The sequence below is a fragment of the Sorex fumeus genome, unplaced genomic scaffold (assembly GCF_029834395.1).
Source record: "Sorex fumeus unplaced genomic scaffold, SorFum_2.1 ptg000044l, whole genome shotgun sequence".
In the NCBI taxonomy this organism is placed as follows: Eukaryota; Metazoa; Chordata; class Mammalia; order Eulipotyphla; family Soricidae; genus Sorex; species Sorex fumeus.
The window spans coordinates 44940043-44967360 of record NW_026606101.1 but is presented as its reverse complement, the minus strand read 5'-3'; the positions used below and the strand labels follow the sequence as shown (position 1 = coordinate 44967360).

At 42.5% G+C, this 27318-nt stretch overlaps 2 protein-coding genes and 1 non-coding gene across 4 annotated transcripts in view; 2 read left to right on the top strand and 1 right to left on the bottom strand.

Annotated features, from left to right (window-relative positions):
* Positions 1-7: 7 nt before the first annotated feature.
* Positions 8-15174, top strand: MRPL47 (mitochondrial ribosomal protein L47). 2 transcript variants are annotated; one of them, XR_008793473.1, is made up of 8 exons: positions 8-112; positions 899-1047; positions 2219-2279; positions 4897-4993; positions 8622-8752; positions 10101-10196; positions 11416-11597; positions 15060-15174. XR_008793473.1 is itself a non-coding variant. In XM_056122107.1 (7 exons), the coding sequence occupies exons 1-7, from the start codon at positions 15-17 to the stop codon at positions 11534-11536; spliced, it is 753 nt and encodes a 250-aa protein (XP_055978082.1). In that variant the 5' UTR covers positions 8-14; the 3' UTR covers positions 11537-11713. The 2 variants fall into 2 exon arrangements, 1 of the variants encoding a protein (XP_055978082.1); XM_056122107.1 differs by lacking the exon at positions 15060-15174 and having other exon boundaries at positions 11416-11713.
* Positions 8965-9088, top strand: LOC130030903 (small nucleolar RNA ACA64). The gene has a single exon (XR_008793563.1). It is a non-coding gene; the product is annotated as a small nucleolar RNA ACA64 (small nucleolar RNA).
* Positions 12439-27318, bottom strand: part of ACTL6A (actin like 6A) — a 28173-nt gene continuing 13293 nt past the window's right edge. Inside the window, exons 6-14 of the mRNA XM_056122105.1 lie at positions 26675-26769; positions 26323-26429; positions 26117-26206; positions 22779-22840; positions 21984-22098; positions 21614-21694; positions 18839-18934; positions 14656-14742; positions 12439-12913 (exon numbers count right to left, since the gene is read on the bottom strand). Coding sequence (XP_055978080.1) covers positions 12833-12913; positions 14656-14742; positions 18839-18934; positions 21614-21694; positions 21984-22098; positions 22779-22840; positions 26117-26206; positions 26323-26429; positions 26675-26769 — 814 coding nt within the window. The 3' untranslated portion in view covers positions 12439-12832. The remainder of the gene's footprint in view (positions 12914-14655; positions 14743-18838; positions 18935-21613; positions 21695-21983; positions 22099-22778; positions 22841-26116; positions 26207-26322; positions 26430-26674; positions 26770-27318) is intronic.

The window sequence follows — 27318 nt, the reverse complement described above, 5'->3', positions numbered from 1 at the left end:
CTGCGCGGAAAAACATGGCTGCGGCCGCCTTAGGGAACCTTTGCAGGAAGGTCTCTAGCGCTCTGAAGGCTTCCAAGCCCTTGATGAGTGTTCAGAGCCCCGCCGGCACTGGGTAAGTGATGCGAGGAGGACACCTGTTCGCCTCACTAGCTTTTGGTCTTGTTTGGTGAGGCATGATGGGCCCGAACAGCGCAGGGATGGGAAGGTGGCCGGGAGCGCGATTTGGAACTCACCCCTACGAGAAGGGAGTGACCTTGGGGAGGGCGCCTGCCGCGGGCGTTTCCGCTGCTGCTCCGACTCAGGGTTGACCCCTCGTGTGGACCAGGCAGTACTCAGGATCCGGGATCTTGGTGGCTAACCCTTGGTTGACCCCTCGTGTGGACCAGGCAATGCTGGGACCTGTGGTCGCCAACCCTTGGTTGACCCCTCGTGTGGACCAGGCAGTACTCGGGATCTGTGGGTTTCTGGTCTCTGTAGAGTTGAATCCAAAGGCACAGAAGCCTTGGTTTGGACTCTGTAGGAAAAACTTCCCTTCCTGAAAAAATTTTGGCTGTCAGAGAAGTCTTTGTACTTCCGAATTTTATCACAAATTAGTCAGTAAACGTTAAGCAAAAGAATGAAAGTAGCCAAATGAACGGCAAGTTGCCCTCTAAGTATGAGAAAGAAACAGTCTACACATAGTTCTTTATTTTATTATTTTTTTTTAGCTTTTGGGGTGACACCTGGCGATGCACAGGGGTTCCTCCTGGCTCTGCACTCAGGAACTACTCCTGGCGGTGCTCCGGGGACCACATGGGATGCTGGGAATCGAATCCGGGTTGGCCTCATGCAAGGCAAATAAATATTCTTTGAAAACTTGACTTTTAAATAACTTCAATCACTTGTTGATGTATTTCAGTTTTAGGTTTTGTCTTAGTCTCTTGACAAAGAATACAAGTGCCGCATCTTTTCCCCAGTGTCGATTACTTCATACCACATTGCCACGGAAAGGACTGGAGGAATTTTTTGATGATCCAAAGAATTGGGGGGAAGAAAAAGTGAAATCTGGTGAGATGTTGAGATTGGTTGGTATTAAATATATTTAGTAATCCTTCCATCATTTTGACATTATTTACCCAGTTTGAGAATTCCTTAGCATATTTCCTTTGGGAATTTTCTAGAGAGACAATTAAAAGGATAATAGCATAGCGGTGTTAATGGTTGCTAGGTGCAGTGGAAAAAGGTTTAGAAAAGAAGTCGGTTAAAATTATTAACTGAAGTTTAAAGATTGTTTTAGATTTGATTTGTAAGTCTTTATTTGGGCAGGGCATCTCTGGTGTGTTTGGGGGCCACTCCCACCATATTCAGCCGGGCCCAGTAGAGCTGATCCGTGCTGACGATGCAGTGCTGCTCTTTGGGCCCAGTGGTGCTTGGGAGACATATGGTACCAGGAGTTGGACCCAGGGCCTGATGCAAGCAAGATGTGTGCTTCAGCTCTTTCAGTTACCCCTTCATTTCCCACCCCAGATTTTATTTTTGGTTGTATTGTTTTGTTTGGGGCCACACCCTTTTATGCTCGAGGCTGACTTCAGGTTCTGAGCTGAGAAATCACTCCTGATAGTGTTCAGGGAATTATATGGGATGCTGGGGAATGAACCCAGTCAGGCAGCATGGAAGGCAAATTATTACCCACTATACTATTGCTCCAGCCCTTTTTTTGTTGATTGTTTTGTTTTGTTTTGTTTTGTTTGCTTTGGAGCCACACCTGGTGATGCTCAGGGATTCACTTCCAGGTTTCATTTTTTAGAGTTTTTTTTTTTCCTTTTTGGGTCACACCTGGCAATGCACAGGGGTTACTCCTGGCTTTGCACTCAAGAGTGACTTCTGGTGGTACTCAGGCGACCATATGGGATGCTGGGAATTGTACCACGGTTGGCTGCGTGCAAGGCAAATGCCCTACCTGCTGTGCCACTAGAGATTTTTTTAAACTAATGTTTCATGATAAGAAGAATGTTGATATTTGAGTGCGAAAACACATTCTGTACTAATATAAACATTTTTGTAATGATGTCACCAGTCATACTATTTTTGTTATTTAATTTAACTCCAATTTTATTCTAATTACATACTACATAATATAATCAAGCAGTTAGCCATTTTATAGAGAAGCAAGCTGGAGTGTTTAAGTGAATTGCTAACAAGAGCCCTATTTTATGTTACAAATTTCTAATTTTAACAGGTGCTGCTTGGACTTGTGCGCAGTTGCGGAACAAAAGTAATGAAGATTTACATAAGCTTTGGTAATTTTTATTTATTTTCTTTTGCTCCTTCCTTTTGTCATTGTTAGTTGCTGTGATGACTGGAAGTCACACGGCTGTTTGGGTCACTTGCTGCATTCCCACATCTGGCTGTGCTGCTCGGTGGGGTCCCACATCTGGCTGTGCTACTTACCAGGGTCCCACTTCTGACTGTGGTGCTCACCTGCTCAGCTGCAGTGCACAGTAGGGGTCCCACCTTGCACACATGCTCGCTGGGTGTTCCACACCTAATTGCATTTCTTGCCCTGTTTAAATTTTTGTTGTTGTTGTTTCATTTATACACGCCTGGAGATTTCACACTGTGGCAATGCCAGGAACCAATACACACCAGAACACCAGGATGGGGTGACACTGGGGACTGGGCTTGTTGGCTCGAGGCCATTGAATCATCCCCAGGTGCCACATCCCCCTTGCCCCCACGCTCCCATAAAAATTCTAAGTACACTAACATCTGGGAGGCATAAACTTGACATCTGATGTAAGAAATTGAATAATGTGACTTGTAGTACTATGGATATAGTCGATGGTTTTATAGCTGGTGGACAACTGGTACCAGTCATAGTAAGTAGTTCCTTTGTAGTAATTACTTCAGTGAATTGGAAAATGAAGTGGTGATTTTTAAATTTTCTTTAAATTCCTTTTTTATGGTGTAGAAGTTTATTTCTTCACATTTGTTTTGGGGCCAGCCCAGCTGTGCTATGGATCACTCGTGATCATAGAGAACTTGATCACTATGGATCTGTTCTCAGGGATCACTCCTGGCAGTACTTGGGGAACTGTATGTGGTGCTGGGATCAAACCCTGGTCAACTCCTTGCAAGGCCACCAGGTGTGGCCTCGAAACAAAACAAAAATCCTGCCCACCCTTACTTCCTGTCTGCCACTTGGGTACTTTAGATTGTTTGCTCCATTTTCTGTTCCATCCTAACAGATAGCATTATGAAGCTTTCCTGGATCTTCTTAGTTAGAAGTGTTTTATCTCTTCCAATCAAGTTGATTGTTTTGGAGATAGCTACTTCCAGCAGTGCTCAGGACTTACTCCTAGCTCTGTGCTCTGATCACTCCTGGAGGGCTCAGGGGACCCTATAGGGTACCAGGGTTCGATTCCTGGTCTGCTGCCTGCTAGGCAAATGCCCTATCTTCTGTGATTTCACTCTAGTTTTTTATCAAGTACATTCATTTTTCTAATTTCTGCTTCATATTTAGTAAATTTGTGTGCTCCCTAAATACCTTACTTCTCTCAGGTTAATAAAATAATTAAAATAAAGTTTTACTTTATTTTGAAAGTGGAAGTAGTGTCAACTGCAAAGGATTGTTTTGAGAGTTAAATGAAATACTGTGTTAGAGTGCTTAGCAAGTTCGGTTTTGGGACCGTGGTGTGGGTGCTGCTCCCAGAGGTGCCCAGGGCCCATGTAGTGCCTGCAATTGAACCTGGGCCTCTGTGTAGAAAGCATGTGCTCCAATCTTTTGAGTCGCCTCCCTGGCTCCAAATAAATATTTTTTCAGTGGGGTTTGGGGAGAGGGGCATGACAGAGGGATGGGCTAAGGAGTCATACCCAGGTCTTGTGCATGCATGGCACCTGCTTTTTAACTGAGTCCCCAGCCCTTCAAGTACTCAGCACTTCCATGTGTAAGAGTTAAGGGATAGACAGGACGGGAGAAGCATGCTGAAAGTAGACTATAGACCAAACATGATTGCCACCCATTGCCTCTTTTGCAAACCACAACACCCAATAGGAGAGAGAGAACAAAAGGGAGTGCCCTGCCACAGAGGCAGGGTGGGATGGGGGAATGGGGGGTGGGAGGTATACTGGGATCCTTGGTGGTGGGAAATGGGCACCGGCGGAGGGATGGGTATTTGATCATTGTATAATTGAAACCCAAGCACAAAAATTTGTAAGTCTACAACTGTGCCTCATGGTGTCTCACTAATAAAAATTTAAAAAAAAAAGATAACTTTTCAAAGAAAAAAGAGTTAAGGGATAGATCCATACCTGCCACCTTCTCTCTCCACAGAAGCCAGCTAGGTTCTCTGTTTTTTAATAATGCTCCCAGTATTTCATGCAATCATGTGCAATTTTTATTGAACAGATAAATCATTGTAAATATACTTTCGTTTAAGTATATTTCTTCTTTATGTATATAGAGGCTTATTTTTTTAAATTTTGTTGAATCACTGTGAGATAGACCCTTTCAAAGCCGTTCATGATGAAGTCGCAGTCAGTGTTCTGACACCATTCCTCCATCAGTGTTCATTCCCAGCACCAGTGTCCCCAGATTCCCTCCCGTCACCCTGCCCATCCAGCTGCCTCTGTAGCAGGCGCTTTTCTTCTCTTTCTGTCATTCTCTCTTTCTTCCCTCATTTAACATTGTGGTTTGCAGTACAGATACTGAGAGCTTATCAGGAATATCCTTTTGTCTCTTTACCTACTTTTAACACTCAGTTCTTGTCCAGCGTGATCATTCCCAGCTCTTGTCATACTGGTCCTATAGAGACTTCGAAAGGGCTTTGGAGTATAGGTCATTGATGTTGATGTCCGAAATCACAACTGGCTTAACAGAGTCAGAACAGCATGACAAGCACTGTCTCTTCGACACAGGTATGTTCTGCTGAAGGAGAGAAACATGCTCCTCACCCTGGAGCAGGAGGCCAAGCGGCAAAGAGTGCCCATGCCCAGTCCCGAGCGGCTCGACAAGGTAAAGCCCAAGGATTCTGGGATGAATGCCGAAAGGAGTGAGGGGACACTCCCGATATTTTTTATCAAGTACATTTTCTTTTTAAATTTCTGCTTCATATTTAGTGAATTCACTGAGCTGTGTAACTGTCACTAATATATACATTGAAAATATTTCATAATTTGCACTGACTTGTCGTTTCTGCCTGCAACCCTCAATATTCATATGAACATATGTTTCTTCTGGGTAGGTACCTAGCTGTGAAATTGCGGGGTCATATGGTAAATATGAGTTTGCCATTTTTAAGACCCAGCCAGACATTTTTTAATGTAGTGGCACCATCTTACAATGGCGTCAAAAATTTTTTTAATCATAAAAATCTCATGACATGAAATTTACTGTAATAACCTTTTTGATTCAGTGGTATTAAGTATATGAACACTTTTGTTTGTGTGTTTGTTTTGTTTTTCTTTTCTTCTTTTTTTTGGGGGGCAGGGAAATAGGGACACACCCAGAGATGCTCAGCAGTGACTTCTGGCTCTGCACTCAGGAATCACTCCTGGCGGGCTCAGGGTATATGGGTTGCCCAGAATCAAACCCATGCAAGGCAAAAGTCCCATCTCTGTACTATTGCTCTGGCCCTCATGTGAAAACATCAGCTCCCTTTTTTTGGTTTTCAATCTGTGAGGTACTGCGATCTATACTATTGTTAATGCTAGTTTCATGCAAACATTATTCTATCACCATAGAATCCACTTCTCTTGAGTAGGCTCCCAAAGGCCCCTCCTGTTCAAGGCCCCACCCCAATCCTGATTCAGTTCTGTGGACCAACTAACCAGGGCTGCTGCTTGTGGCCATTTGTTGCCCCCCTCCCCAACTTTATTTTGAAAGTGCCCCCCATCTGGGCAAGATGATTCTGTGTCTGTCTCTCTCCTGACTGATTTCACTGTGCATAGTGCTTTCCAGATCCACCCATGTAGCAGCAAACGGCAAAATAGCTTTTCTTCTAGCCAAGTAATATTCCAGTGCATCTATGTGCCATAGTTTCTTCTTCCAATCATCTGTTTTTCTTTTTTTTTTAATTTAATTTTGCCTTTTTTTTTTTTTTTTTTTTTTTTTTTTTTGCTTTTTGGGTCATACCCAGCAATGCTTAGGGACTTTTCCTGGTTCTGCACTCAGGAATTACTCCTGGCAGTGCTTGGGGAACCATATGGGATGCCGGGGATCAGCCGTATGCAAGGCAAATATGCCCTACCCACTGGACAATCTCTCTGGCCGCTCATCTGTTCTTCGATCGTGGGTAGTTTCCGGGATTTGGCTATTGTGAATAGGGTTGCAATTAACATAGGGAACACTGTACCTTTTTCTTTTTTTTTTTTCACTTTTTGGGTCACGCCCATGATGCGCAGGGGTTACTCCTGGCTCATGCACTCAGGAATTACTCCTGGCGGTGCTCAGGCGACCATATGGGATTCTGAGAATTGAACCTGGGTTGGCCGCGTGCAGGGCAAATGCCCTACCCGCTGTGCTATCACTCCAGCCCTGTACCTTTTTCGAAACTCGGAAATTAATGTTGGTAAAATGCTATATATAATTTATAATTTTTCAACTACTCTGATATTTCAGATTTCAGCCATTAAGTAAGGATATTATTTTTTAATTGCATCTCATTAGTCTCCTTTAGTTTGCATACTTTGTCTTTCATTGTGTGTCATGCCATTGATAATTGTGAAGAATCACCCGGTTTGGTCTGGCATATTTCTCATGATCATTGTGATGATGGGCAGAAAGGTGGGATTATGTTGTGTTCACCATGCAGCATCTCAAGAGGTGGAGGATGTTGACTTGTTCTACTTTTGTTGTCAGCATTGATTACAGTAGTGTCTTGGAGATTTTTGCTCTAATTTTTTTTTTTTTTTCCCTTTGGAGATAATTATTCTGTAACTTCTCAAACTTTTTTTTTTTAAATTAATTTTTTGGTTTGGGGGCCATGCCTGGCAATGCTCAGGGCTTACTCCTGGCTGTGCATTCAGGATATATTCCTAGGTGATCATATGAGATGCCAAGGATCCAACGCAGGTTGGCCACATGCAAGGTGCTTCTCAAACTTTCACTCACTAGTTTTAGCATTGATTGATAATTCTCATCTGAATCAGTTATTACTACCGCGATGTTTGCTAAATGGTGGTTTTCTAATCCCATCATTCATTCTATACTTATTAGCTGGCTTTCTTTTATAATACTTTCCCTTCACTCACTTAAAGAGGTGGAGGGATGGGGCTGGAGAGATAGTTTAGTGAAATGAGTGCCAGCTTTGCATTCCTGAGACCCAGGTTTAATCCCTGGCATCACTCTGAACAACCCCAAGCACTGAGCTGGGAGTTAACCCTGTGTACTACTCGGTGTGACCCACAAACAAACTTGTTTTGTTTTTTGATTTTGATTTTATTGGCAATGCTCAGAGCTCACTCCTGACTCTGCTCAGGGATCACTTCTGGCGGTGCTCAGAAATCCGTATAGAGTGGTTCTCAGGGACCATATGTGATTAAAGGATTAAACCCAGGTTGGGCCACGATCACGATCACGACTATCCTGTTGTTCGTCGATTGCCTCGAGCAGGCCCCAGTAACGTCTCCTTCGTCCTAGCCCAGAGATTTTTTTTAAAAGTGCCATATTCAAGGCTCTTTCAGGATTAGGAGAATGAGACCCATCATTGTTACTGGTATTTGGCATATTGGGTACGCAATGGGGAATTTGCCAGACTCTACTGTGTGGGCAGGTTACATTCAGTAACCTGCCAGTTTGTCCAAAGTAGGAATGAGATAATAAGATGTTGCTTCTGGGAGCTGGTTTTTATAGTCTCTGAGTCTTAGCCATTGATGGGATTACACGGCGCCAGAGGGCCAGTTGGTGGGTGTGACCCCTGCCTACTGGAATTTGGAGGATCTGGGTGGAGGATGCTCAGCCCTGATCCGAGCAGGCTTGAAGATCTCAGCCCCGGGACTTACATGCCTTTGTTCCTCTTCTGGTACCTTCATGCGTGTGGAGAGTGGTCTCAGCATGGTGGTGGCTGGTTCTGGAGGTCTTCGGCTGCCGGAGTCCTGGTTGGGGTGGGGAGGGAAACTCAACCCGCTCCCCTCCAAGGGGGCCCGGCAAGGACAGCCAGGTGCAGGGGCAGGAGACTCTGCGCTGTTTTCTTCCGGGAGCTGGGTTTTATAGTCTCTGAGTCGTGGCCATTGATGGCATTACATGGCGCCAGGGGGCCAGTTGGTGGGTGTGACCCCTGCCTACTGGAATTTGGAGGATCTGGGTGGAGGATGCTCAGCCCCGATCCGAGCAGGCTTGGAGATCTCAGCCCCGGGACCCGCATGCCTTTGTTCCTCTGCTGGTTGGGCCACATGCAAGGCAAAACACCCTGCCTGCTGTACTCTCTCTCCTGCCCCAAACAAAGTTTTAGAAAATTGCAGAAAGTGATGCATAGCCACTATGTAAGTAGTGAATATTGTATTTGTAGAAAACATATGGTGGCATGGTTCTTTGACAGAATTACTCACCACAGGTTTTTATAATGTCATGTAATCTTTGTGTTTTCTGTCTCTTTGGTATTCTTTTATATATGTCCGTTGAGATTATGTCTTTTTATTCTCAGGTCATAGAATCCATGGAAGCATTAGATAAAGTTGTCAAGGAAAGAGAAGATGCCATAAGACTTCTTCAGACAGGTCAAGAAAATGCTAGACCTGGTGCTTGGAGGAGAGACATCTTTGGACGAGTTATCTGGTAGGGACATTTAATATATGTGGCTTCCAGGGAATTCTCAGTCCTTAGTCACCCATCTAGTATTTAAGACAACTCTGAGTAGGGGCTGGAGATAGTACTGCAGATAAGGCACTTTGATCATTGTATGACCAAGACTTAATCTTGAAAGCTTTGTAACTTTTCCCACAGTGATTTAATAAATACAACGGAAAAGAAAAAAACACTACACCTGCATTGGTTGAAGATCACCCACGGCTTTGCCCGTGGTCATGGGTGAGATTCAGTGGCCAGCACCATGGCAGCCTCTCATCACTGCCCAGTCCAGTGCAGGGAGCTGGAAACCAGGCCCTGACAGTTCACAGCATGGCCCAGGGTGAGGTGGAAGCCAGGCCCTGGCAGGGCACAACAAGGCCCTGGGCGCGCGCCGGACCCCATCTCAGACCAGCAGTGTCCATGCTGAGTTCTGAAGCTTCTTCCCCCTTCAATAAAGTTGCTGATGCTGAAAACATAAAGAAAAATACAGAGCTTATATGTGTAAACATCAAATAAGGTTATGCAAATTTTTTTATGTGCGTATATAAAATTAGTATATACCCTACATATATGTGTAGTAAATGTGTGAGTAATAAATAATAAAAGTACAGACTAGTAACTATCCTTTTGAATTTATGGCTAGGAGCTATTGTGGGCTGGAGTGATAGCACAGCGGGTAGGGCGTTTGCCTTGCACGCAGCCAACATGGCCGACCCGAGTTCGATTCCTCCGCCCCTCTCAGAGAGTCCAGCAAGCTACCGAGAGTATCTCGCCCGCACGGCAGAGCCTGGCAAGCTCCCCGTGACGTATTCGATATGCCAAACACAGTAACAAGAAGTCTCACGATGGAGACGTTACTGGGCCCGCTCGAGCAAATCGATGAACAACGGGAGGACAGTGACAGTGACAGGAGCTATTGTGGAAGTGGAGAATAATTGTGTCTTCTTTTTATTATTATTTTGAGGGTTTTTTTTATGTTTTTGGCCAGACCTGAGGTACTCAGTGAGCTCTACCACTGCTAGTAATACTGGGGGTGGGACCTGGGCCAGCCCTCACTGGACAGGTGTCTTGCCTGCTGTCCTATCCTTCCAACCCCCAAATTGTCTTATAACTTAAATTTTTTTTTTTTGCAAGAATGATCTGAATGATCTGATCATATCAAAATGTTAACATCTATAATGCCATAGTGGGTTCTTCTGCATGTGTAACATTTCATAATTTACAACTGTAAAGGTTTACTGTACCTCATTTTAGTAAAAACATTAAGTTCAAAGAAGAATGACTATTAAAAAATTTTTAATTATTAAATGTTTTCCACAATTTTTTTTATTGGCAGGCACAAGTTTAAGCAATGGCCTATACCTTGGTACCTAAATAAAAAATATAAAAGGAAACGATTCTTTGCATTGCCCTATGTGGATCGTTTTCTCAGGTAAGCAAAAGTACCCTTGATCCTAAGATACATATCCTTACAGCAGTTGCAAAGACAGAGCTTTTAAATGTGTTCGTTGTCAGGAAAAAAATGATTGGGGGTGGAGAGGTGGGGAAGACAACTAGTTTTACATAATCTTGTTTTTCTGTAAAAGCTACTTTGAACCCTTATGTGTTTTATTGCCTTGCTATATATCAGCATTTTGGAAGGGAATGTAAGGCTTCTGTTCTAAGAGACAGGGAAATGGTCATATGAGTCTCCAGGTAATTCTTCAGTGCAGTCTAACTCCAGTCTATTAAAATACTGCTTGTGGGTAATTTTCCTCAATTTTTACTTTTTCTTTCTGGGTCCTGGCAGTTTTAGGGTAGAATATGTGGTGCTGGGGACTGAACCGGGGCTGGCCACATGCCTGGTATAAGTCATCTCAGTTTCTGTGACCCTGATAGTTCTGGCATTATCAGTTAATCCAGTACACGGCTCATTTGAGTGGTTTAGATAAACACATCCCTTGGGACCTAAACTTCGGACACAAGGCCAGCCTGAAGAAAATCACACAGATCAACTCTGGAATGATGCTCTTAAATGACTGTAACCTGTCGAATAAAATTGGATTCCTTGAGCTCACACTATATCGTATGAAAGATCAGCTGGAGTGCAGTAGAAAATTAGAATCCGAGAAGTTATCATTTGCAAATTTGACTGTGATGTGACCCAAGAAATCAGCTGTACTAAGTTGAGGAACAAATCTCTCACGGCCCCGGCATGCTAATGGAAGCAAATTGTTTTAAAGGAAAGTGCTAAGTCTACCCAGCACCTAAAAGTCATCTCTTAGTGTAGGGTTTTTCTCTGCTATAGGGAAAATGATATGCTAAGCTGAGGGCTATTTCTAAAGAAGTTTTTAATTGTAGCTCAGGATGTAAAAAAAAAATGTAGTCAATAATATTAATGATAAAATAGTTTATCATCAGCTTTCAAGATCCAGTGGGACTTGGAAAAATTGATTAGGATTATTGATGGTTTTGGTAGCATGTTTATCTTTGACCTGACCTGTGTAGTGATTGTTCCAGTTAAGTAATATACATGACATCCCTAATAGAGACTGGCATGACTGAGGCCTTAAAAACAGTGGAGTTGGACATATTTTGATGTATTTTTTCACTGAGTAACAAAATGGGTTTTTAGGCCTTTTTATAAACTGTTATTCTTTTAATCATTCTAGACTGAAACTTGAGAAACAAATGCGCACCAGAGCAAGGAAGACAAGTTTAGAGAAAAAGAATCAAAAGTTTCTTCAGGAAAAGTTTCCTCTATCTGGAGCCCAGAAGTCAAGTGCTGTCTAAGATGTCTGGACTCTTAATTTACCACTGTTTTTCTCGAATAATAGTTGATTTACAAAAGCAAGTATGTTTATAAGCTTATAAAGAAACTTTTTAGTTAAATGAGAATTGTCAATTCTTTTGAGCATTGATACAGCATATTAACTCTAGAAGTGGTTGTTACTTCTACCAGACTTGGAGAAAAAAACCACATAAAAAAATCAGGGGCCAGAGCAACAGTACAGCAAGGAGGGCATTTGCCTTCTACACAGCCGCTATGAGTTCGATCCCTGGCATCCCGTATGGTCCACCATGTACGAACAGGAATAATTCCTCAGTGCAGAGCCAGGCGTGCGTGACCCCTGAGCACCACCAGATGTGGTTCAAAAAGAAAAAAAAAATCAAATTAAATTGACCATTTTCTAAATACTGATAACTAAGGAGGCTTCAGTATCACCTTTATCTTGGAGTGGTAAAATGATGTCACTCTTAACATAGACCTTTGGGTAGGTTTTGGAATTCAGGTAGCAGTTTTACTGTCATTGTTAGTGAAATAGAAAAGTATGGAAACTATTCCTAACATAAATGTTTGCGCTCAAAACAATGAGAAATGTAGGGTTTAAAGAAAAAAGTCATTGGTCTGGAGAGAGCGCTCAGCACACTCTACATGCGGGAGGCCTGGGCTTGAGCCCTAAACCACACACACACACACACACACACACACACACACACACACACACGCCCGCTCGAGCAAATCGATGAACAACGGGAGGACATACACACACACACACACACACACACACACACACACACACGCCGGCTTGAGCAAATCGATGAACAACGGGAGCACACACACACACACACACACACACACACACACACCCGCTTGAGCAAATCGATGAACAACGGGAGGACAGACCAAAATGTATTTCTGGAATGGCTAGTAATTTTTATTTAATTTTGCAAGTCTGAGGTAAAAAGCATAGGCAATAAGTTTTACTAGTTAATAAAAAGCAATTCTACCAATCCACTGTTAATTAATATACTAAACCAAGTTGAAAAGCATTTTACTGAAAGTAAAATATTTAGAGAAAATAGACATTTATACAAAATTATAAAATGCTTGTAATAAGTGCATTCCAAAGAAAGCACGAACTTATTTTTAATTTATAGAGCTAGGTAAAGCCTTAAAAATTTTTAAGTGGTAATTGGAATATGCAAAAATGTATAAACATTCTACAAAAGATGGTCATTTTTTTTCCTGAGTATACTAAAGCTATGAAACATAAGGTGACACAGGAGAGTAGAGATTTGGGGTCCTCAAGGGCATTTCCTTTCTACACACTGCTTCCCTCCTTCTTCATATTCTTGTTTGGAAATCCACATCTGCTGAAAGGTACCCTGAAAAATGGAAAGAAAAATTCATATATTATTGTCCCTAACTTTTCAACAGAATATGAGCTTTAATATCTTTAATTTTCACTACTCCTTAGTCTTTTTTGGTTGTTTGGGACCCAAGACAGCAGTCATGCCTGGGGCTTACTCCTGGCTCTGCACAGGGAACCGTATGGGGTAGCAGGGATTGAACCCTGGTGAGCTGCAAGATAGGTGCCCTACCTGCTATTACCATCTCCCTGGCCCCTACCTGGTAATCTTTGAACAGCTCTTAAATTCATTACCCAAATAATACTCTGCTCCTTTCTTAATTCTGTCCTCCAGAACACTGAAAGATTACTAGTAGTCTTGCATAAGGCTAGAAAAAAAAATAACTGACTACTAAAGTCTTCTTTTGTCTGTTATACTGTCATAATGACTTAGGAAATTGATGTGAAAAGAAAATGGAAAATTTAGCTATGACAGAAGGCTTGGTACCAACCTAAGGCAATATAAGCTGGTTTGCATCGTTTGTTTCACATTTGGGCTCAAACCCAGGACCTCAAATATACAAGGTGTGAGCTCTATTGCTGAACTACATTCTCTGGCCCTTACAAAAACTGTTAGGGAAGCGTGATTTGAGTACAGAAGGGAAATTCTAGCATTTGATTAATGGTAACATTCAGAACTCAAAAATGTGCATCAGAACTATGTCACGGTTTGTTAGAATACAAGGACCACACCAAACAAAAAGGGAAAGTTAAAAAAAAAAGATCAGAGGAAGGGGAACCTGCACTACATTCATAATAAGACATCTAAGTAGGGAAGATTCTTTCCCTACAATTAACTGTTACACACGGCATCCAGTTTTCAGCAGATCTACTAAAGTACAGAACATAAGTAATCTATAGAAAATTAACATTTAATAGCTGGAAACTGTTAAGCTGAAGTTCTTTATGATATTTACTTTGTCTGTTCTAAGGTGAAGGAAAAATGTTCCAAGACCAGGGCACAGAATAGCACAAAGACTTGTCCTGGTTAAAAACAAAAATGCATCTAAGTAACATGCAAAACCCAGAACCATGACTGCACCATTTGCCCCAAGAACCGATTCCTGACTTCTTCCTTATCAACAGCCAGGGAACAACCAAAACCAAAGAAGAAATGGCTTAATTTTGCTACAGGTAAGTCCTAACCAGTGTTAATGGCAGGATTAGTAGAAAAGACATGAATAAATTTTCTCTTCGAGTGAGAAGACTAGGTAAGACTTCATTCACTATAAGGCAATGAAGCACTCTTGTCATATTAAAACATTTAAAACTTGATACTAGGGCTGGAGCGATAGCACAGCAGTAGGGCATTTGCCTTGCACACAGCCAACATGGCTGACCCAGGTTCGATTCCCAGCATCCCATATGGTTCCCCAAGCACCGCCAGGAGTAATTCCTGAGTGCATGAGCCAGGAGTAACCCCTGAGCATCGCCGGGTGTGACCCAAAAAGCAAAAAAAAAAAAAAAAAAACCCCAAACAATTGATACTAGGCTATCATGACTAACAAATAAGGCACTGAATTATTTTTACCAGATTTGGTGTTTGCAATGGTATAATTAAGTTAAATGATTTAATAAGAATCTTTAGGGGCCAAAGATCTGGACCAGCGGTAGAGCACTTGCCTTGCATATGTAACATCCTAGGTTCAATTCTCAGCACCACCATAAAAGAAACACGCACGCACGCACACACAACTGCAAAGTTGTTTATCTACTAACCAAAGAAGCTAGAATGGAACCACCAATCCACGAACTAAACCTTCGTTCCACTGTTGTGTTATTCGCAATCAATTTCAACCGCATACTCTAAAACAGAAGGAAAAGTATTAGTATAATCAAGTAAAAGGTATCTCGTAAAATTCTCCTTTGATGGCTTCTTAATGTGCTACTCCAAACACTAAACAAAATTCTATAGAAGCTAGGTTAATGAACAACAGCACAGATAACTACTACTGCATATAAATGTTTTTAAAGTACTTAAGATTTAATGTATCTAATTACAGAAACTTTAGAAAACTACATTCACAATTTATATTTATATCCTACAGCAGCACTTGTGCTTAATGCTTAGTGTAAGTCAGGTCCTGTGCTAAATGTTCCATATTTTATTTCATTTGTTCCAGTGCCGTGTACAACAGTCCCAGTGGATCACCCTTTCCATCGTCCTCTTCCAAACTCGAATTTCATGCTGTTCATCCTTCCCAATCAGAACATAGATCTCAGTTAAGTTTTGATCATGCTGATTTCTTCCCAAATAGAGTGTTTTGATTTATACTTTCTCTTGATAAACAGTTTCATGGCTTCCTCTACCTTGGAATCTGCTTCTGATTCTCAAATTGTCAGTGCTTTCCAAGTCTACATATGGACAAGCAGTTTGAGTTTTTGTCCCAGTAAAATAAAGATGCGTGTGGCAGAAGTGAGACCAGGAGCAGGTGCCAGCACAAGGGATGAACCTGGGTTTTTGCAAGTGAGAAACTGGTCAATACCTATTGCAATGGGATTTGTCTGCTGTTAATTTTATTTTTAATTGCATCCTCCAAAGAAAGAAAAGTATCTAACTGGGCTGGAACAGACCTTCAGCACCCATGTCTACTTTTATTATTCTGAGATTTTCTTTGAAATCTTACTATAATAAAAGTATGCTCCACGGCAGGTCGCTAATAAATACAAGGTAGATGTAAAACTTGTGCCTACATCAGTATTTAGCAATTATACAAATGTGACACACGAAACCATTCCTTTATATAAGAAGTCAAAATACTTAGCAAATATGTAAAGTGTAAGGGCTACGTAACTTCCAATCTCCCCTTTAATGCAGAACACCTTGGAGAAAGATAATGACAGAAATTCTGAAAACCTAAAGATGACAGTCGCTAATAGTAACACACCACATAAACCACCTTCTCTTTAAGCCAAGTTCTAGCGTTTTGAATTCACAAAATATACCCAACAAACTCAGGAACTCTTTAGCATTAACTTTTTCTGTCGTGCTTGGGGCTTATACTCCTGTACTCAGGGATCACTCCTGGCCAGGACCAAGGGACCGTACGAGGTGCTGGGGACTGAACGCAGGCTGGACATGTGCAAGGCAAGCACCCGACGCTTTATACTATCTCTCCAGCTCCCAAAGCAAAACAGTTTTTACTGAAAGAAATTTGAACATGTGAGGGAAAAGGAAAAGATACATGTTGAGAGAGTGGAAAAAGACAGTATTCTACTGAATCATGTCTTGTAATTTTGCTGTTAAGAAATGGCATGGCCTGGTATATGTAGATTGAATTCTGTTCCCCAAAGAGGCTGAAGTTCTGGTACTCAAGAATGTGACCTAAATGAAATACAGGATCTCTGCAGAAGCAATTAAGATATAAGATGAAGGGTTGAAGACAGTACATCTGCAACGCAGACCTGGGTTCCATCAATTAGTACCACATATGGTCCCTGAAGCACAGCCAATAGTGCTCCCTAAGCACCACTCTGTGTGTGTGTGTGTGTGTGTGTGTGTGTGTGTGTATACATACATATACTTTAAAAATATATATATGTATATATATATAAATAGCAATGTGAAATGAGTAAGGCGATTAATATAAAGTTCATCTGAAAAATAAAGGGAAGAATGAAATGCCGAACTGGAGAGAAGGGGAAAAGGTGCTTGCCCTGCATGCAATTAACCCAGGTTTGAATTCCTAGCACTTCCTCTGGCCCCCATGCACTGCCAAGACTCAACCCTGAACACAGAACCAGAAAGGACCTCGAGCATGGCCATATGTGGCCCCACAAGGCACAAACTCCTTGACTCTCTCACCCACCCAAGAAAAAATGGATGTTCAATAATGCCTGACAGTCCCCTCTTTTAGGGCATCAAATTCCCACTTTTCCAAAACTACAAAAAGTCTACAGGCATCTTTGGTAGACAATCAAATAGTAAAATAGGAGCTGATCTATAAGGTCTGAAACTTTAAAACGGCTGTCAAAAATCTCTACTGGAACATTCAAATGAACAGTTCTTGAGCCTCTAAACACTGACATTTGAAAGAGATGGGAGGCCTCCCCCCCCCTTTTTTTTTGGCCCTCAGAAGATACTCTATGAACATACACCCAGGAAAACTGGAAACTCTTTACTCTTGTATTTTGCTTCCTTCCCTATCCAATCTGGGAAGGAAATGGAACAGAAACCAGTCAAGTGCACTTCCTAACATCTTTGCTGGAGAAGCTTACAATCATGGCAACCAAGTGCACAAGCAAAACAAGCAAAACTTGCAGAACTCCAGGAGTTCAAGAATTTTACACATTCCTTTAATCACAAATATAGAAATACTATATTTCTTGGAATACTCTCGTATTCCAAGAAATGTCAAGGGATGTTGACCAAACATTCATCTTCCAAAATGCTAGGAAGAGGGGGGTATCAAGAGAGCAGTGTTTCTCAATGGAGTACTACGTAGCTGTTAGAAAAGTTGAAGTTATGAAATTTACAAACAAGTGGTACTACATGGAAAGTATCATGCTAAGCAAAATGAGTCAGAAAGAGAGGGACAGACATAAAAAGATCGCATTCATCTGGGGGACATAAAGTAACAAAATAGGAGATTAATACCCAAGAATAGCCAAGATCAGTACCAGGAGGATTACTCCATGGCTTAGAGGCCAGCCGGGCATTCTAGGGGAAAGGACAGCTCAAACAGAAGGGAGCACCAAATAAAGGGTGTTTGGAGGATCTTCCCAGGATGGGAGATGCATATTGAAAGTAGACTATGGACCGAACATGACTGCCACTCAATGCCTCTTTTGCAGACCACAACACCCAAAAGAAGAGAGAACAAAAGGGAATGCCCTGCCACAGAGGCAGGATGGGATGGGGGTGGGAGGGATACTGGGATCCATGGTGGTGGAAAATGGGCACTAGTGGAGGGATGGGTATTTGATCATTGCATAATCGAAACCCAAGCACAAAAATTTGTAAGTCTACAACTGTATCTCATGGTGTTTCACTAACAAAAATTAAAGGGGAAAAAAAAAGAGCAGTGTTTCTGAGACCCCCCAGGAGACTCCAATGAAGTCATAGGTGAAAAGTGGGACACAGCGTGAGGGTCACAGAAAGGAATCAAGGTCAAAAGGGGACGATGGTTGGAAAAAAGCGGAGAAACACTGGTCCAGATGATTCTTTTTCTTTAGCAGGTTTCAGCAAGACATGGGTATGCTATCATGTTAATTCTGGATAACTAGCTTTCAGAACTGACAGACAAGACATTTCTTCTGCTCTATTCATCTGCCTTATGGTTCTTTGAAAAGCCCTAGGAAATTTGCATCATCCAACTCTGCAGCCTGGTCTCACTCTCACCTCATGCAGACCATAAGCCACCTCACCTCAGTGGTATACTGGAATACACCATCTTCCTATTTTATACCCAGTCCCTCCAACAGAGCTGCCCTTTCATTCATTTCAAACCAGCTGAACTCCTACTTGCAAAGACAGCTTCTTCAGGAGGCTTTTCTCGGATACTCCTAGATGCTGAGTAAGTGCTTGTTCCTCGAAGTTCCCGAGAGCGCCTTCCTCTTGTCACTCTAACGCACTTCGTGCACTGCAGTCTTCCCACAGGTTTACTCACCCCTGCACACAGCCTCTGGGAGGCAGGGATTGTATTTCATGTCCCCAAAGTCCAGAAAACCGTTAAGTATGGAATTAATGAATGAAGCAGGACTCAAAGAATGTAACTAAAGACGCGTAATCAAAGATGTAATCAGGAAAATACGTGCAATTAAGAGTTACAATTTACATTAAGCAAAACTATAACCAGCATGCAAAAGATAGTCATCCACTGAGAAATGAACTTCAGGAAATGATACCACTGGTGAGGATTGGGATGGCTGAAGAACGCCACGAAAAGCAAGGTGAGCTCACCGGGGGCGTTTTCTGGGAGAGCTCTCGGTTCAGTCTGTCGGTGAAGCTCTGGATCAGCGTGTTTCCTCCTGCGACTATTACACTGCCGTAGAGACCCTCGGAGAAAAGAGGAGGAAGATGAGTTCCTGCTGCTTCCAGCATATACAATCGCACAAAAATCAATGTACTGCACCACAATTCCCCCCTTTCCTTTTCCTTTTCCCTCTCCAGAGAGTTAGCAGCGTAACCCAACGGCTCTCAATCCCAGCCGCACATCTGACTCATTTAGGGAGTTCTGAAAAAATTGCCTGAGGGAAAGAAATAAAACCCTCAAGATGAGGATGGGGTCCAGGTAGTTTTCACTAGTTAAAAATACTCCAGATGACAATAATGTGCACAAAAATTTAAGAACCATAAACTTAAAAGCTATTATTCTCAATTTTTTTTTGACAGTGCACGTGGAAGTGACGGCTGCAAATGAGGTGGCAGGTGTAAATAAGGCAATGAGATCATTCTTGATTCTGTGGACAATGCATACTGGCAATACCCCTGGCCTTCCAACAACTGATGCTGTCTCAAATAACAAGAAACTCCTAGTTAAAAAATAATACATTTCTCTCTAGTTTGCATATGAGCATCAGAAAGTTAATGTCAGCCTGCTTCTCAGTAGCTAAGCTGATATTTTATTTATTTTTCAGTTATTGATCCAACCAGGGCCTCACACATGCCAGGCGCTTTACCACCACGCCACCCCACGACCCCTAGTTCACATCTTAAAAGTATTTCAAGTGCCTAAATAATCTAGCTTTTGTAAAAAGAGAACAGGACGTAGAATGAAGTCCTTTGTGGTGAACCTGAGTTAAAAGAAGTCACACAGAATATGATCATTTCCTTAACGTTCCCTTAATCCCTTATTCTTCAATTCAGATGCCTCTCAAGAAAAGTGACCATAGGCTTGAATAAAAATATCATTCTTAGACCTCTACTGTCAGAGAAACAGTAACAAATACCTATTAGGTCACTGAGTTTAAAAAAAAAAAAAATCCTGTGGAGCAATAGCACAGCCTGGCAAGCTACAGAGAGTATCTCACCTACACAGCAAAGCCTGGAGAGCTCCCTGTGACATATTTAATATGCCAAACACAGTAACAACAAGTCTCACAATGGAGATGTTACAGGGCCCCCTCGAGCAAATCAATGAACAACGGGAGGACAGTGCTACAGTGCTACAGTCACCCAAGTTTTTTTTTTTGGGTGGGGAGAGCAGAGGTAAGGCAAGAAGTCTCTCCCTCCACCTTTCCCCTCTCTCCCTCTTTACCTCTCTCAGTCTCTCTCTCTCTCTCTCCTGCTACCCTACCCTTCCTCTCTTCCTCTCTCCACCCCCTCTTGCACTTTCATGTTGAAGTTTAAGGACACGTTTACAGTAGTAGTAGCATTTATGGTTTTGACAGTCTTCTTGAGCCATTTTGTATTATTATTATTATTTTGCTTTTTTGGGTCACACCCGGCGATGCACAGGGGTTACTCCTGGCTCTGCACTCAGGAGTTACTCCTGGCGGTGCTCAGGGGACCATATGGGATGCTGGGAATCGAACCCGGGTCAGCCGCATGCAAGGCAAACGCCCTACCCGCTGTACTATAGCTCCAGCCCCGAGCCATTTTGTATTTTTAATACAACTTCAACTATCACCACCATTCTTTAAGCAAATGAAAACCAAAGCAGCACTCTATAGAGTGCTAAATCTAAAGTTTAAAGAAGATACTCAGTATATAGCGCTTGACAGAAAGCATAGAAACTTCCAGTTATAAAATGCTGCAGCTTTGTAACTACTATTGGCAATACTATATTACTTATTTCAAAGTTGCTAAGAGTGTCTTAAAAGTTCTCTTCACAAGAAAAATTCAAATTGTAACTATGCATGGTAAAAGATGGCAATGAATTTACTGTTGCCAAAATTTTCCAACATTTACAAATATTCATTATGTTGCACATTTAAAAATGTCTTATGACAATTATACCTGAATTTTTAAAAAAACAGATTAACAAAACACAAGAACTACTAAAGGTAAGATCACTAAAATAAAATCAACGCCTGAAAGTTATGTAATTTTAGCTACATCTATCTAAGAAATGGAAACAATATTAGTTTGTCACATTTTGGAAAACAGAAAACTAGGATCAGCAAAACATACTAATAGAAAGGTTCTATCTATGCAGTCAAGGAGTGACTACTAGATACATATTTAATATATCAGTGAATTTAAAAACAGAATTTTTACTTTTTAAAAAAATTTAGTTTCTCTCCCTCCCTTCTTCCCTCCCTCCCCCCCCAGCACCGGTTTGGTATTAATGGTTTGTAATACAGATACTGAGAGGCATCATGTTTGATCCTTTACCCACTTTCAGCACGCATCTCCCATTCAGATTGCTCTTTTCCAACCATTATTGTCCGAAAAGTCCCTTCTTTATCCCAAATGCTGTCTCCCCCAGCCCCTGAGGCAGATTTCCACCATGGACCATTCACCCTGGCCCAGAACTTTACATTTTTATGTATTATAATTTAAATATTCATATGTAGCCAGCAGCTAGATACCATCGTATATCTAGAGATCTGTGTTTTAACTTTTCAAGTACTATATCTATTACACACACACACACACACACACACACACACACACACGTCTTTGGAGGCCACATTTGTGAACTTCAAAGTCAATGGCTGAAACTGCCAACTTAAATACTGATTTTCTTGCCTTTAAAAATGCTTCATACAGAATGAGTAACCCGGCACTTACTGGTCTGATATCAATATCGCACATCCCAACACTTGTAGTGACCACGTGACTGACTCCCAGCATGGTGTTTCCTGATAATCCCTATAACAAAGGAAGACAGTAACACAGAGGAACAGTAAAGCATACCTAGGAACAATTTAGTCTTCTCTAGGTTTTATAATCACACCATGCATTACAAACAGAGAAGCCAGACTCTTGTATGCTTACTGGAGAGGGGCTACTGGGTGGGGTGGGGTGGGTCACTCCTGGCAGTTTTCAGGGGACCAGGTGGTGTCAGGGATCAAACCAGGGACTCCCACATACAAAAAAGCTTGTGCTCCAGTCACCTCCCAGCCCAAAGCCAGACTAACTATGAAATATGCTTTCATACCTTTACATTGGAAGGATCAAATAAGCCCTCAGGAATCTTCAACCGTTCTGCACCAAAATCACAGTTGTAGCCATTGGGGAATTCATAATGAACAGTGGGCATCTGTGCGGCCACTCTGAAAATGTAGCGAACAGTATTAAACAAAAGACAAAAACAATCTTCTTCAGGATGATGAAGTACTAAGGTATCATCAACTTGCAAAAGAACAAAATCAGAATATTTTAAACTGTCATTCTGTTTTAAATATCCCTTCTCGACTCTTCATTATTTTTATTTGGGCACTGCAACTGACAATAATTTCTCCACTGTTTGAGGAATATAATGTCACCACACCACACTGCCACCAGTATCGAAGTGCTCCGACACTATTCAGAATTTCTTTTTTTCTTTTCTCTTTCTCTGGACAGAGAAAGACTTTTATTGGCAACAAGCGGGCAGGCTGGAAGATGGTGGACTCATGTCCTCCAAATAACTGAAGGGGATTTCAGAGAGAAAGAAAACAAGGAAGCATGCTTTTAGGAAGGGCGGGCCCTGGACCAAGACCATTTACAAATGCCTCCTGTGCTGAGGCATTTGTAAACTGAAGCAATATAAGGGCTAGGAGAACGGGAGCCAAGATTAGCTTTACTAAACAGCCCACAATCATCTACCCTTTAGTTAAGCATGTTCTGCTTTTCTTTTAAACAAATTGCTTCCTTTCACATTTATGAAATGTCCAGTTTTTTGGTTTAGTGTTTTTTTTTTGAGATTTTAATATGCTACTAAGTTACCAGTCCCAGACAAAATAAGACATACTGCTCATCGTAAGTTGAATCTGATACTTGAAGTACTGAAGCTTGAAAATCCTGGATAACGCACTAAAAGATTAAAAAAGAAAAACGAAAAAGATGCTTATTAAGTAGTATTAAGACTTGTCTGTTAGAATCAATACTTTTATAATATCACATTTAAAATACATTTCTGCATCTTTACAGCATACAGCCGAAGAGAAGGGCCACATGGAGGGCTGGCTCCACAGCTCCTGGAGATAAAACCAGGTTCCAAAAAGAGCCGAGATCATCGGGAAGTCCCAGATAGGGTAGGTGCTGCATCCCGCCTCCCCCAGATGTAACCCCGGTGACCAGAAGCCTCTACAAGCATAGCTCGAGTATGCGGGAACTAGGACTTTTCCTCCAAACATCTCTCTATATACAAAGTGATTAATGGGAAGTGAATCACCCAACGTTTCTCCCTGAAAATCAGAGTTAAGTTTGGAGCATGGCCACAGCCCCAGAAACACAAGGACTTAATGCAGAACCCAGCAGCTTGGAGCAGAAAAGTGAACGGACTATGCGTTAATCCAGGCCATCATGTCTGCCCGGAGGGGAAAGGGTGTTGCCCCATTCTCCCTCTCTTCTCTGGAAAGAAGGATGGCAGCCGCATGGGAGCCTTGTGGACAGCAGGTATGAGCCGGGGGTGTGGGGGGCGACTAAAACCTCATGGGAAGGGGGGCGTTCCGGTCCGTCCTTCACGCCCTACCGAGGTCACCAGTTGCCCCCCACGAGCGGCTCTCCAGCACGGCCATGACTCCAGAGCACAGAAACCAATCTCTTAATTATCTGACTTTCAGTAGAAATACTTCCAGGGTTAATAAGTAAAATAGCAGAAATCCAAAACCAACATTTAATTCTTGAACCCAGCTGTAGAAAGCAAATCACTTCACAATGCTTTTTCAGCATGTCTGATTGGGGGGGGGGTAAACTCTAAATAATAGTGGTGAATCTTTTATTGAAACAATGAATCTAATCAAAGCAGACAGAGTGTTAACTAGAATTCATCTGCCTCACAGGGACTGGGAGGGGTGGGGGGTGGGGTTTTATTGGGGTTCTTCATGGTAAAAAATAAGTATTGGTAAAGGGAAATGTGTTTGATATTTGCATGACTGAGACCTAAACCTGAAAGCTTTGTAACTTTTCCCACAGTGATTCAATAAATAAATTTTAAAAAATAAATAAATAAATAAAATACATTTCTGGATGACATCGAATCACACCTGTTAGTAACAAGGGTATAAAATTTGTAAGAAATGCAATTCTCAACACTTGTGTTAGAATTAAGTTACGCAGTACTTAAATTACAACACTGGAAACTCTGTGTACCACAGTTCTGTGTAACACAACCAGCTTTAGAACGAATTTCTTCCCTTTAAAAGTTTAGTCTCAGAAAAGATTTTTCTAACTGAATTATAAAGGTAAAGGCCCTCCCGTTGATCGTCGATTTGCTCGAGCGGGGCCAGTAACGTCTCCTTTGGAGACTTTTGTTGTTACCGTGTCTGGCATATCGAATACTCTCGGTAGCTTGCCGGGCTCTCCGAGAGGGGCGGAGGAATCGAACTCGGGTCGGCCATGTTGGCCGCGTGTAAGGCGAACGCCCTAACCACCTCTTACATAACTTTCGGGCAGGGAGCCTCACCCAACGGTGCGCAAGGCTTATACCTGGCTCTGGGCTCAGGGGACCATATGAGGTGCCAGAGATCAAGCCTGGGTCAGTGGCCTGCAAGGCAAGTGCCCTGTCCACAGTACTATCTCTCTAGCCCCACATCTTATATAACTTTTAATGACTACATATAATGTAATTTGTTTAAAAGAGTATTTGCTGTAAAAAACATAAGATCTCTGGGCTGCTAAGAAAAATTCTCATCTATTACCTAGAGAAAACAATCATCTTCACAATTTTTCCTTGCACTAAAGCCTACAAAACTTCTACATCTTAATGTCTTCCCCTGCTCAAAGAGATTTTGTAGTAAAGTCACTGTCACCCTGTTGTTCGTCGATTTCCTCGAGCAGGCACCTGGGTTTGGTCCCCAGAGCGCCATACGGTCCTGAATCCAGAGCCAGGAGAAGACACCAGGCATTGACAGATATGACCCAAAACAAAAACCAAACCAAGCAAAAGAACAGCACCCCCCCCCCAAAAAAAAAGAAGCTACTTTCTTTGTAAAACAGCATAAAAAGCACGAAGCTTAAAATACAGTGTGCTGGTGCCAGAGAGGATGCTCGACTCCAATCCGAGTAGGCTAGGAGATCTCGGCCCCGGAACCCGCGTGGCTTTGTCCCTCTGCCAGTACCTTCATGTGTGCAGAGAGTGGTCTCAGCATGATCCTCCAAATTCCAGTAGGCGGGGGTCACACCCACCACCTGGCCCCCTGGCGCCGTGAAATCCCATCAGCGGCCAAGACTCAGAGACTATAAAATCCAGCTCCCGGACGAGAACAGTGCAGTCTTCTGCCCCCGCGCCTGGCTGTTCCTCACCGGGGCCCGTTGGAGGGGAGCGGGTTGAGCTTTCCTCCCCGCCCCGACCAGGGCTCCGGCAGCCGAAGACCTCCAGGACCAGCCACCACCATGCTGAGACCACTCTCCGCACACATGAAGGTACTGGCAGAGGGACAAAGCCACGCGGGTTCCGGGGCCGAGATCTCCAAGCCTACTCAGATTGGGGCCGAGCATCTTCCACCCAGATCCTCCAAATTCCAGTAGGCGGGGGTCACACCCACCACCTGGCCCCCTGGCGCCGTGTAATCCCATCATCGGCCAAGACTCAGAGACTATAAAATCCAGCTCCCGGAACCGCGCGGCCGGGACATCTTATCAGGACATCTTTTTATCTCATTCCTACTTTGGACAAACTTGCAGGCTATCGAATGTAGCCTGCCCACAGGGCAGAGTCTGGCAAACTCCCCGTGGCGTACCAAATATGCCAAATACCAGTAACAATGATGGGTCTCATTCTCCTAAAGAGCCTTGAATATAATCTCAGGGTTAGGATGAAAGAGACGTTACTGGGGCCTGCTCGAGGCAATCGACGAATAATAGGATGATGAAATGAAATGAAATGGTGCCAGAGATAGTGCAGTGGGCACTTGCCTTGCACGTGGACGGCCCAGGCTCAATTCCCAAAATCCTATATGGGATTGTCCCGGAACCCCCTAGGCACCTCCACCAGAACTGGCTCCTGAGTTCAGAGCCAGGAATAACCCCTGAGCATCACCGGGTGTGGCCCAAAAACCGAAAAATAAATATTAAGAATGCAGTGTGCTTCTGTTCTATTCACACTTAGCCTGCAATGCTTTCATAAAGAGAATAAGAGATACTTACATTACACATGTAATTGTGCCAAGACCTTGTAACCTGTGGCAACTTCTCTTTTCTCTTCCAGTTTGCGGGAGATCCTTCGCGAACAGCTTCCTGAGCACCAAGTACACACAGTAAGTCAACAGTGGACAAGAAGACATAAGGATGAGGAGCTGGGAGATAAATTTGCATTGCCCTTCCCCCACCCCCCATACTTAATCACTGATTACTTTTGAGGCGATCATATAGGGAGGAATCAGTTCTATATTCATTTCTTGAAAAAGTTCTCTGCATTGCATAGTAATAAAGTCTCCAGCAAGAGGTGATTTCACAATGCCTATGAGACAAATTAAACAAGGCCAAGAGAACATTAAAACCAAAAGTCTTAAGATACATCTGTGTATCTGAGTAATATTTTTACAGGTAGAATTAACCAAACAATTCGTCAAAGCAAGAATGAAATCAGGCATCATTTTAAATATACATTATATATCAAAGAATTTTTTTTCAATTCCTCAGAAAAACAGACATCATTTGGGAATGGATGTGTTGTTTTCTTTAGCTAATGCTGACTCACTGTACCTTGCTGAAGCACATAGCCATCATGGACTGGAATCGCAGTGGTATGAGTGGCTCCACTGTCCAAAATCAGTCCAGTAGAACGACCATTAGCAAATCTAGTTGAAAGCTATTAAGGAAAAAAAAAAAGTAATAAGGTCCTAAAATAACATTTGTTATAAAAGGATGGTTTCGCTGTTTTCAAGTCAATCTAATGGCAGTAACCTTGGGATCAAAAACTGCTACAGAGACTAATATCACAGCGGGACTCTCAGAGGGCAACATGAGGAACCTGGAAAACCTTTCTCCTAGACAGCTGTTAAACTAGCCAGAATCTGTACTATCAGTAATACAAGGCTCTGGAAACAAAGCAAAGGGTTTATATTAAATGGGAAAGCATTAAAAAAAAACCCTATGGAAACAAACAAAAACCCAGGAAAAACAGCGGAAAGCTGTGGCATCAGAGGACAGGAGGATAAATCCAGCACACACGTTAAGAGCTGAGGAGCGGGAGCCCCGAGCTGAGTGGGCAGAGAGCTTGTCCCGTGGGTTCCACTACCAGGGATGCCAGCCTGATGACATGAACACAGAACATACACAATGTCCAGAGTATTTAATGACTTACTCGGTCATTAAATATTGAGTACCACACACTTCTCTCCTTTAAT

What these genes read in the sequence shown, in the direction of transcription:
- MRPL47 (XM_056122107.1), top strand. Translation starts at nt 15, where the DNA reads ATGGCTGCGGCCGCCTTAGGGAACCTTTGCAGGAAGGTCTCTAGCGCT. An exon ending in GGAAGAAAAAGTGAAATCTG is followed by an intron (nt 1,048 to 2,218) that starts GTGAGATGTTGA and finishes TAATTTTAACAG; the next exon opens with GTGCTGCTTGGACTTGTGCG. An exon ending in TATGTGGATCGTTTTCTCAG is followed by an intron (nt 10,197 to 11,415) that starts GTAAGCAAAAGT and finishes TAATCATTCTAG; the next exon opens with ACTGAAACTTGAGAAACAAA.